Raw genomic sequence first — 12,164 nt, forward strand, 5'->3', positions numbered from 1 at the left:
ATTTCTGCAGGTTCAGAGAGCACCTGGGTTCCCAGGAAAATGGAAGTTAGTAGCTCAGATTTTGCTGCACATCAGTAGTACTTTAAACAAAACCTTTCTAGCCTTGTATTTGCCTATCTGAAGATTAGGCAGAATTTATGCACTTCTGCATTAACCAAACGAGTCGCTACGGTTACCTCATTGGGCCTCCCACATAGTTGCTGCTATATATATCTGCTTGGCTTGTGAGCTTTTGCTATCTACATGTGGCTCAGCAATTTTATTCACTTTTTTTGGTATCCAAATTAGGAGTTTGGGATGGTGATTGGTTGCTATCCAAATGCCTGAGAGAATGGAGGAAGTACTGGGGTTTTTTCCATTTGTTTTTGAAATTGTTTGTTTTCAGAAAGTACAAATCTGGTGAGTTTTAAAAAAAATAAATCTCTCTAAAAGTTAAATAAAGTACCGTAGCATAAAATCATAGTGGCTTAACTTAGCTGTGTCATTTTTAGGAAGAGATGTAAGAAATTACAGATTACTATCCTTAAAAAGGAAAAAAATGCTAGATTCCAACTTTCACCTCTCTACTGCTATCCTTGTCTTTGTTTCTCAGTTAACAGTGGAATGTAGGCTGTCAGCATCCTGCAGGAAAGCTTTGGTACCACAATGTATATAAAAATCTACGTTTTTCAGAGAATGGATGTCAGCCATTCCTTTACGTCAGTGGACACATCCGAAATGTCTATTTTGCAAATGGTCATCACCTTTCAAATGCATGCCTTCATGAAAGCTCTGTGGCTTATTGCCCTCTTTTTACCTGCATTTTACCTTCCCTTAGAAATCAAGCAAGCATTTTATTTCCCCCCAGGTTTATACCAAATAGAAGCAGCCACACCATAAATAAACCTATTTAGCTTCCTGTAATGGTCTGTCATTCTCTGTTCAGTTGATAGAACATGGATAGGATAGTTAAAATGCAACAGAGTCCTTTGTAAGATGAACACTAACGACTACAGTTCATGCATATGGCAGTGACTAAAGCTCTTGTGCTGAATTGACAAGGCAAAGGATATGTGCAGGGACCTGATGAAGTGCCAGCAGACATCTTTTAATGGCCAGCTTTTATTGTTGCTGTGCAAAAGTTGATGTTTGACTTTGTGAGGAAAAAAGAAAAACGGGCTTGACTTTTGAAAATAATTATTTCTAAAACATCAGCTTGATAAGAATGCTCATAATACATTTTTAATATTATTTTATGAAACTATATTTGCAACTTTAATGAGGAGGCTTTGTTTTGGAGCAATGTTGGTTGTTTGGCTGTATTTCAGTCTTAAATTGTTTTTCAAGGATATGCACTGAGAACATTAAGCATAGTATATACCAGAATGAGGTTTTTAATAGGCTTCCTTGGAACTGTAAGCAAATCCATTTGAATTTATGTGATAGTTATTGCTGTTGGGCACCTTACTGCAGTGAAAATTAATTTTTATTAAAAACCCCTCATACCTCCTAATCTCATATACAAAATAAAAGGATCTATATATCATAAACCCAGTTTATGCTTGTGAATTCTTATCATCTTTCCTAAATAAGATGAAGTTGTTTGGGGAAATGGAGCCGTATTGCGGAGACAGTCAAGACAGTTCTTGTTGAATAAACCCACAGGAAGATTAACATTTCAGAAATCATGTTGATAAGTTAATAAAAAAGCAACTGTGTGCCACAGCACTTTTAAGAGTTTATAAAACTATGATTCGTTTGATGAATTTAGCAGACCTTTGCTGATGGCTTGGTTGCTTCTTTGCAAGCTGCAGACTGCAACGATCTTGAAAGAGCCATTATATTCTGTTGAATAACTACTGCTAGAGGTTTGCATACTTAGTTGCTTCTGAAAGCTGAGCGTACTACATGCACCCAGCTCTCTGCGCATCCCTTTGTTTTCCCTTAATCTCCCTACAGGCTGCTTCCTGGCACTCTATTTCCAGAACCTGAAGCCATTCACCAATCCCCTCAGTCCATGACAGGATTTTCTGACTCTGTTTCAGAGATTGTATGCATCTTATTTATTTTTTCTTGCCATGGGATATACATGCATACTTTTTTTCCACCATTAACCTTAATACAAAGCTCCTATAAACTTGAGTTCCTGAAGCAACAGAAAAGAAGTAGCTGGAAAAATGAGTTGAAGTTCCCTGGCACAGCCCAGTATCTGGAAGTGTGATAGTTTTCTGGAAGACCAATTCACTTGGTTATTGGGTTGAAGAAGAGAATAACAGCAAAAAAGTTCCAATGCTGACACTTGAAAAGAATTGTTGACTTTTTTTCCACACGCTTTTTTGGCAGTAGCTTGGAAATGTCTTTGGGCTTGGGTGGAGGGGAGCAGCTTTTGGAAGAGAAAAAATACATCTATTCTCACAGAGTCATTAAAAAAAAAAGCTCTGGTGAAGTCTTCCTCTTAATTGTACTGCATCAGTACAGGATGTGTATCAGAGCCTTTATTCTGTTATCAAGGGTTCGATTTGATGATCTGTGACGTCTTTTCCAACCTGGTTGATTCTATGATTCTGTGATTCGTTTAGGGGTTAAAGGCCAGATAGGTGCTCTGAGAAGCTGCTCCTGTATCCCATGCTTTCTGGAGAACCCAGCAGTGAACCCTGGGGCCTTACTCCCAGAGTAGCAGATGTTGTCCAAAACCATTACTTTATTATTGATATTTTTATTGAAGAATTATTACAAATATGTTATTTCATCTGGCAGTAAAAATTTCAAGCATTCTCAGCACCAGTCAGACTGCAGACTGTTTCCTGATCTTACTAGCTTTTTCTACAGACTGGGAATGATGTTGTTTTGTTCACATTCCTTCATGTGCTCAGGTCAGCCTCACTGGTTAGATACTCCATGCCTTGCTTGTCACATTAATAATAAACCTGAAAAGAACCTGTTGCAAAGAAAAAGTGCTTCTTGAATGAGATACAGAGAAGCCTTGAAAAGACCTGCTTTGTTACACATTTTCTACTCCTGCAGCAGTGTATTCTGTAGATGTCAGCATACATGTAAGTGCATTGGGATCTTAAATGTGTTAATAACATGCCTTCTGTTTGTATTACTCAGGCTGTGAAATTTGAGCCATATCATGACAGTGCATTGGCCAGATTTCTGCTCAAACGTGGTTTGAGGGTAAGTACTTCAAAATACAGCCAACTTACGCTGAAGTTGCTGGCATTATTAAAACCCTTTGTCAAGAAATGTGTGCTGATTGCAGTATTTTTCTTCACCACTAGAACAAAAGAATTGGTCACTTCTTGTTTTGGTTCTTGAGAAGCGAGATTGCCCAGTCCATGCATTACCAGCAGAGGTTTGCGGTCATCCTCGAGGCCTATCTCAGGGGCTGTGGGAAGGCAATGCTGCATGACTTCATGAAGCAGGTTCAAGTTATTGAATTGCTGCACAAAGTCACAATGGAGATAAAATCAGTTTCTGCAGAAAAGTATGATGTTACTTCTCAAGGTATTTGCTAACAGGCATTTCTTTGTTGGTAATATTACTGGTTTTTTCTCTTTGGGTTTGAAAAACTAGATAGCACTGTTTATTTAGAAAATTTGTGGATAAATTACTGTCAAAGGGCGTAATTTTCTTTTAAAATATGTGTGTAAGCTAATAATGATTGAACCACTAATAGTTTCTTCCCCCAGAAGGGGAAGAATATCACTGTTCTAGACACCCAGTGCTTTCCCATGCTTTGGCTTATCTTCTTGAACCTCATGCCATGCAACTGGCAAACAGCTAAGTTCTTGTACATAACCCTTAGCTGAATGCCAGCACTGAAGAAAGAAACAATCCAGGACACAAATATCAACTGGAAATAAAAAGTGACACTTACCAAGAAACACAGCCTTACCCTAAGCTCTCACTAAAAGACTCTTGGCAAGAAGATGGTGGAGGATTCCAGTACCACTTCTGCTATGCCATGAAAGAAGCTGGTGGTGGATCAGGGCTGAATATACCGAGCATGTCTTTGAGGAGCATTTGTCCTCAAATCCGTGAGACACGGATGTGGATGTGGTGTTGTTATTTCTAGTTCTTGGAAGCACTGCTTTGGAAGCCACAATAGGATCATGCAGTGCCTGCTTACCTCTGGGGTTTACCCACCTTCCCCCCCAACTTCCCTTAAAGCTTGTCTATCCTCATTCTTGTTACTTTCTTGGTGTTGGGGGTAAGTGCAAGAAGACATATGATAATATTAAAGCTCTTAAAGCTGTGGAGAGACCACCTCTTCCTGGGTGTTCAGCATGGGATGTTCCAGGCCAGGAATTCCTTGGGTTGGAGAGCCTTTCCACCCTGGCTATACAGAAGTGGGTGTGGTGGTGTTTCAAAAGAAAATTGAAGGAAATATGCATTTATTCTTCAATATATTATGTAATATCTGTTATGTTACCACATAGTGTGAGTTAAGTGGCTTACTGAAGCCCCATATAAAACATTGTTTCTAATCAACTTCCTAAATTTATCTTAAAATACTCCATAACCTAAATGTATTTAGTCAGAATTCCGTATTTTGGAAAGAAATTTTACATCCTTGCAGATGTACATGTCTGTAACAGCAGTGGATTCCATAATACATTATCTTTGAAGGATATGTGGGCAAAGAAGAAAAGTTTCAAGAGAAAGCAATCACATTAACACCCACGAGGTTTTGAAGTTAAAGAAATCTTTGTATGTAATGTACAGCAGAACATTGAAAGATGACTTATATAATTGACACTTTCACTGAATAAGGCTTCCTGAAAATGTGGAGTGTCCTACTAATTCTACAAGTAATTTATTCTCAGATTATGGAGGACATAATTTTTCCTACAGGCCCCCTCTACTTCTTATGTTTTTAAAAATGTATATCCTAAAATTTATTCTTTAGATTATTGCTTCTTTTTTGCTCTGCCATTTCTATGTTCATCATTGTTCATATTTTCAGTCTGAATGTTCTGTTCTGTTTCATTTCATTCTGTCATGCAGTCTAATCTAATTCTTGTATGTATGTTTCTTCCTCCAGTGTTTGTGGATTTTTTTAAAGGGTGAATTCCTTCCTGTTAAGCCCATACTATTCTAGTAGCAATCATGCTGTCAAACTGTTTCTTTAACTTTTCATGTAATCTCTTTGCTTATATTTGAACATAGCAAGTAATAATAAATAAATAAATTCTTAAGATAATAATACTACATCTTTCACAGGATTATCTGCTTTCATCACCACTGTGCTAGATAATTTGTTTCCCAGAAATGTGTCTGTGCAGCTGTTTCATCTCTTAAAATGCATAACACCTTGTTCTTAAGCTAGATCAACTTGAAAATTGTTTTAGCAAGTGCCTTTGCTTGTGTTTTAAAATCAGCTAATTCCTTATCTTTGTTTGCTTCAATTAGTTGGCCTGCAGTTTTCAAATTACAGTAATTACAATGAGGAGACTTACTGAAGTAAAGCTACATTTTTCTAGGAAATATATAGTTACATTTTAGATAGCTGTTTCATGACCCAAGTTACTACAACCTAGGTGAGAGTTTTTTTGGGGGGGAGGGGATTTTGTTAGGGGTTTTAGTTTTTTGGTTAATTGGTTTGGGTTTGGTTATTGTGGGTTTTGGTGGTTTTTTTGAAAAGTGTCTAATTATAAAGTCTACTTAGTAGCTCCTGGGTATTGCTGTCAGATTTATTTTTTACTAGAAGAAAATGGTCACCAGGCACTGCTAGGTAGTTCTTTTCTAAAACCTTGTAGTTTGTGTAACATTTGTGTTCTGTGAGTTCTTGGCTACTTCTTTTGGCTTGACTTTCTTAGTTTGATAGCAGCTCTTAAACTGTCTTCATTTTCTGTCAATGTGCGTTCACAGCCCAAAAAGCCAAAGTATCATGGACTGCATCAAAAGCAGTGTGGGCAGCAGGTTGAGGGAGGTGATTCTACCCTCTCCTCTGCCCTTGTGACACCCCACCTGGATCACTGTGTCCAGATCCTGGGCCCTCAGGACAGAACAGACATGGACCTGCTGGAATGAGTCCAGAGGAGGGTCACAAAAATGATCAGAGGGCTGGACCACCTCTCCTGTGAGGAAAGGCTGAGAGAGTTGGGGTTGTTCAGCCTGGAGAAGAGAAGGCTCTGGGGAGACCTTACAGCAGCCTTGCAGTACTTACGGGGAGTTTATAAAAAAAGGTGGGGACAAATGTTTTAGCAGAACCTGCAGCAACAGGACAAGGGGTAATGGCTTTAAACTAAAGGAGGGTAGATTTGACTATGCATAGGGAAGACATTTTTATGATGAGGGTGTTGGAACGCTGGAATAGGTTGCCCAGGGAAATGGAGATGCCCCATGCCTGGAAATACTCAAGATCAGGTTGGACAGAGCTCTGAGCAAGTTTTGTTGAAGATATCCCTGCTCGTTGCAGGGGGTTGGACTAGACAGCCTTTCAAGGTCCTGTCCAACTCAAACTAATCCATGATTCTATGATTATGATCCCGTTTCAAGTATCCAGGTCCGTGTCTAGTTTTCTCAGTACAGTTTTTTTTGCTCTTTAATTTTTATCTCCAAAATTACTCAAACATGTATATGCATCCTCTGCTGTGTAGCTACAGTTTCTTTTAGAACAGTGTTCAGGTCTTCATCCTAATGCAGGGTAATAACCAGTGTATTGCTTATGCTGCTAACACCTGCTAGCTGAGATGAACAAAGTACTTCATATGTTGTGTAATCTGTACTGTTCTGAGCTGAAGATTCAGAAGCTTGAAGTTTTATGAATTAAAAGATTGAGTTCAGATATGAACAGTAAAATTCTTGTTCATATAAACATGCAGCAAATTTTCTTCTTAGTGGAATGTGGGATTAACAGGGCTGCAATATGAAACCAGTTTTAGGAGGATAGGAAATGCAGTACCTCTGTATTGTCTCTTACCAAGAGTTCAAAAGCCACAAGTCTGTCTGCGTTTCTTGTCAGTTATAAGACAAAGTATTTTTGTGTGTTCTACTGTGTTTTGTTTTTTAAATGAAAGTTGACATTTTAATGTAATCTCTTGAGTTTTCAGGACACCAAGCACTATGCAGTGTTTCTAACACTGAAGAGAAAGCACACGACTTGTGTGGTGCTCGAAAACTTTACCTTTAGGTATCTGAAACAACCCTGACCATTGATAGTGCAGGTTAAAGAGTCTTCCTCCATTCTTCAAATCAGGAGATCCATGAGGAAAACAATTTAAAAAGTAGCTAAGCAGAGCTTTTTAACCAAATCATGATGCTTAACAAGTTTGATTACCTGTAAGCTTTTTGCCGTCCAACTTTTGATTTCATTGTGGTTTTTTACTTGTCATTACAGTTATTGCACAGCTGAGACAAAAGCTTGAAAAATTACAGAGCAGCAAACTTCCAGAAAGTTTTAGAGTTCCATATGATCCTGGGCTAAGAGCAGGAGCCCTGGTGGTAAGTATATTCTGAGTTTCTGAAAATCCTTTTTAAAAAAAGTGTATTTGCAAGTATTTGTCATTTGGTAAAAAATCTTGCTAATATGTCTAAAGGTCTTATTTCAGTGTGAACATGATGCCATTTCATGGACTCAGTAAGTTTTTGTTCCTGGAGCTATTACAATTTTTCTAAGTGTAATGATATGCCACTGTGTGCTACAAAAAATGCAACCCATGAAATTCTAATCATTAAATGGCAATTATAATTTTTCCATTAGTTTAATCCAGGATATGTAGTGAAAGGAAATTGGATCATGCATTTGCTATGCAAAATGAGGTGTGGGTAAAGAGGCACAGTGAAGATCCTTGGAGTCACTTGATGTGCAGCAAGGACCCCACAAGAAAAGAATCTCTTGATTTTTCTCTTAGCCAAGGACCATCCAACTTAAGGAATTGCTGAATAGCCAGGTACTATTTGGATATTAGGTATCATCAGGTCTAGATATGGCCATGTTTCTGTTAAATAAACCTGTGCCTTGGTAAACAGGCTATAGGCTCATCTATCTTCAAACTGAGAGAATTAAACACTTCCCAGTTGTGCATGGCTGAGGTACTAGTCTAAACCAAGTATTAGAAGCAAAATCAGTGTGTTTCTAGAAAGTTCAAAGATTTAAAAACTTCTTTACTTTTTCAAACCAGGGATAGTAAAAACTGTTTTGCTTTAAACTGCAGGCTCAGAACTTCAGTTTGTGAAATGTGAATATTCTAAAATACTCATCTCCTATGGCATCTCTCTCTATTAGCTCTCAAACACTAATGTGCAGTTGCTTATTTTTTTGTTTTAGATGGCTTTATTGTACATAGTAATGTTCAACCATGAATCAGGAGTTCCAGAATAGAAAGTATTGCGTACTGCAGTTGTATTAGCCATAATTACTGGAGAAAACATTTGAAGTAATGCAGTTTCACTCATTGCAATGCTGAATTTATCAAGATTAAAAATGTAATAAAACTAGGGAATTAATTTTCTTATTTTACAAATTATGATGTTACATTAGTTTTAAAAATGCCATTTTCTCCATGAATTTGACCAATTTGCTAAAGGAATTGAGTCAAGCAATATGGAATGTAGTTGCTAGGAGTCACAAGGGTGGATAATGTGGTAAATTGCATTGGACAATGATTATGTTCTGTTTTTGCAAAGCACCTATTGAAGTCCTGTTTTGAGGGTCCATATTTGCCAGTTTTGTCAGGATCTCTATTCCTAATTAAATCTGTCTAAAGCAGATTTACATGCCAAATCCAGTTTTGGAGAGTCAAGATACACTTTTTCCTTTATCATGGGCAGTGGTTAAAAGTTGTGCAGGTTCAGTAAGGCTTTATATGGCAATTGAACACTGTTCCTTACATGTACTTTCAGTGTGTTTTTTGTGGTATAATTGATTGGAAGTTGATAAACTATTCTGTAGCTGCTGTGTAAAAAGGTTAGTTGTGTTGACATTGGAGTACAATGGCTAGCAATAAACGTGTCTTTCACAGATAGAAAAGTGTAAAGTAATGGCATCTAAGAAGAAGCCCCTCTGGCTTGAGTTTAAATGTGCAGATCCAACAGCTCTGTCAAATGAAACCATAGGCATAATCTTCAAACATGGAGATGACCTCCGTCAGGACATGCTTATTTTACAGGTATGATAGCTAAAACATATAAAGTGAATAATGTGAATATTTTAAAATATTTTAACATAGTTTTCCTTTTCGAAAGTATGTGTACCTTATCTTTACTGTCCATATGAAATATGAGGTTGTCTTTTGTTTTTTAAACTGTGTACGGCAAGGTTCTTATCAACATTGGATCATCTTTCTTGTACTGTAGTTTCTTATGTTACTGTTTTGTGGATGAATGCCAACGGGATGGGGAAAGAGGAAAGGAAGAGTGAAAGCAAGAAAACTTGTGGGTTGAGCTAAAAACTGTTTAGTAAGCAAAGGAGAAGTGGAAGAAAAGAGAAAGAAAACAAAACAAGTGATGCTAAGGCAGTCACTCACCACATCCCATGGGTAGACCAGCGTCCAGCCAGTTCCTGCACAGGGGATGGGTAACCTACCCCCTTCCTCCCTCTTTTATTGCTGAGCATGGAGTATTACTTTGGTTGGTTTGAGTCATCTGCCTGGCTGTGTCCCCTCCCAATCTCTTGTGCTCTCCCTGATCTAGTCACAGTGAGGCAGAGTGAAGAACAGGCAGCACTGACGCTCAGCACACACTCTTCAGCAATAGCTGGGACATCAGTGTGTTCCCAGCATTGCTTTGGTCACCAGCCTAAAACTCAGCACCATACGAGCTGCTCTGAAGAAAATGAGCTTCATCCCAGCTAGACCCAGTCCATACTGTAACCCTGTTTTTTCCTGCCATATGCCATACATCACATCTGGGTGTTCTAGAGGTGGAATCTTATTTCGTGAAAGATGGCCTGTTTTTCTGATGAAGCGTTTTTATCATTTATTTATGCAATGGGTGAAGTTAAATGAAAAAGAAATTGGTAGGTAGCATTACTGTAGTAATATTTCAGTGATTGTTATGAAAACTGGTTCGTTAGTACTTTTGGGGATATTTATGGGGAAAAATGAACATCCTTACTAATGTTTTCAACCTCACAGCATATGTAGAAATTATACAATATATTATTACCCCTTTATAAAGGGGTAGAGATTGCCCAGTCACAGGACAGATGAGGAAGTACAAACCCTGGTTCTGTAACTGATAATCTTGAATGGCTGCACACATTCTGTATTTGTCTCTTAATCTGTCCAATAACCATGTAAATTTAGCCCCATCTCAGAAATCTGGGTAGTGTTATTTGTATGAGTAAGACGTAACATTCAAATAATCTGAAATAATTTAGCATATACTTTTTTTTTTACTAGATTCTTCGAATTATGGAATCCATTTGGGAAGCAGAATCCTTGGACCTCTGTTTGTTACCGTATGGTTGTATTTCTACAGGGAACAAAATAGGTATGTGATCACACTGTAATTAGAAATTCAAAATATCATATTTACCAAAGTTGTGTATGGGAGGACTATTCTGTTATGTACTGTAGTCCTAAGATAAATAGAACTTTATTACATTGTCTGTGAGCAGCCTTTGTTTGCGTCTTGGCAGTGATTTCTGCCCTTCTGATGGATGTCCTTGAGCTGCTGCACTGCACCAGCTAAACTATGGTTCCTGTGCAACTCCAACTGGGTGGTGCTGCAAGTTTCTCTTTAATAACAATATTTAATAGGAAACAGCGGTGAAAGTGAGTGACTTATTCAAGATGTGTTTTAATGTGTTGATAAGAATGAAACAGAGAAAAGAGCAAAACATCTACATTTTTTCATGACCTAAAGCTTCATACCCTATACTACATAGAAGCAACAATGTGATGATCTATTTTTCAGAATTCATAGTGAGAGAAATCAAGTAAGGAATCCCAGTAAAATGAAGAACTCCTTTTAATATACATGTGTAATGCACTTGCTCTCTAAAATCCATTGGCAAATAAAATTTCAGCATATCTCAGTAACACAGGAAACCCAAACTCACTGATAAAATACCTGGTAGTGTGACATAAGAGGGTTTCCTTTCTCCTAATATAAATGTTTTAAAATTGAATAATACATATTGATAAAATTTTAATAATAAAGGGAATGGAACATTGTAAATCAGAATACTAATTAAATATAAGGAGGATTGTGGTTTTTTTCCTCTTCTAGATATGGTAAAATAAACATAATATTTTAGAGAGATTTTTAGGATTTTGTATGATTTTGTTTAAAATCATCTTAAGGCAGTGTAATTTATTGAAAAAATGGAGGAAGAAAGAGAAGTTCTGCTATTGATCCCAGCATTCTCATATTCAAGCTACAGACTTAATTATTCTTTCATGAATTCTTAATTGATTCCCCATTCCTTTGTCTCTTTAAGGAAATAATTTTTTATTTTCCTATATGCGTGGAAGAGATGTAAGAATTTAACCTCCTTTTAGCACCACAGTAGGGGCATGGTTAATCATGTAAACACTCCTGCTTGGCTTGCTGGGAATACCTGCAGCCTAAATTAGTAATACCCAATATTGGACACTTTGATGTAGAGCTTATGCTTGTTTGGAACAAATCCAAAGAGTAGTGGTATGCAAATCTTCTTTCACAATATTCACACGCAGTCTTCTTACAAGATTCTTCTTCCCTCCCTCCTAATATTTCCATGGAACTTGGGCAGTTTCTGTGTGTTGGCACAAGGACAGTATCCCATGCTACACTGAACACAGGGTGAAACAGGTGTCTTACACCTGGGGCTGGCATCCCCTCCCTTGTAGGGCTTTCTCAGTCTGTTAAAGACATCTGCATTCAGTGCAGTTTGTAATTTTGGAAACATGTGTCCTCTCCATGGCTGCTGCCAAGTAGACTTCTGCTCTATAAGAGGAATTTTCTCTTCTATGTATCACTAGTAAAAGACCATACCCTGTTCTCTTGCCCTTTGACACGTCTGTATGTTCCTAGCTCTGCGAGACAATTATCACTACTTACTGTGCTGCATTCCTGCCGAATTTCAGGGCAGTTCAAGCTGGCTCTTAAAAAATCATCTGCTTTAGTACCACAGATCTCCAGAAACACATCACATAGTGCATTTACTGCTGCACTTCCTCCCAGCTGAGAACCTCTGTCCTAGTTAGAGAAGATGCCTCCTGCGCCAGCTCTGCAGCCCTGGAATCAAGGAG

The 12,164-nt window shown here is 37.9% G+C and overlaps 1 protein-coding gene across 5 annotated transcripts in view; it reads left to right on the top strand.

Moving 5' to 3' along the window:
* Window positions 1-12,164, top strand: part of PIK3CG (phosphatidylinositol-4,5-bisphosphate 3-kinase catalytic subunit gamma) — a 35,177-nt gene that overhangs the window by 11,216 nt on the left and 11,797 nt on the right. For all 5 annotated transcript variants that reach the window (XM_051805112.1, XM_051805110.1, XM_051805109.1 and 2 more), the window contains 5 exons: window positions 3,091-3,156; window positions 3,261-3,486; window positions 7,325-7,428; window positions 8,949-9,095; window positions 10,329-10,419. In XM_051805112.1, coding sequence (XP_051661072.1) covers window positions 3,091-3,156; window positions 3,261-3,486; window positions 7,325-7,428; window positions 8,949-9,095; window positions 10,329-10,419 — 634 coding nt within the window. The remainder of the gene's footprint in view (window positions 1-3,090; window positions 3,157-3,260; window positions 3,487-7,324; window positions 7,429-8,948; window positions 9,096-10,328; window positions 10,420-12,164) is intronic.

This window comes from Manacus candei, unplaced genomic scaffold (assembly GCF_025592945.1).
Source record: "Manacus candei isolate 608988 ecotype Guabito, Panama unplaced genomic scaffold, ASM2559294v1 h1tg000063l, whole genome shotgun sequence".
Lineage (NCBI taxonomy): Eukaryota > Metazoa > Chordata > Aves > Passeriformes > Pipridae > Manacus > Manacus candei.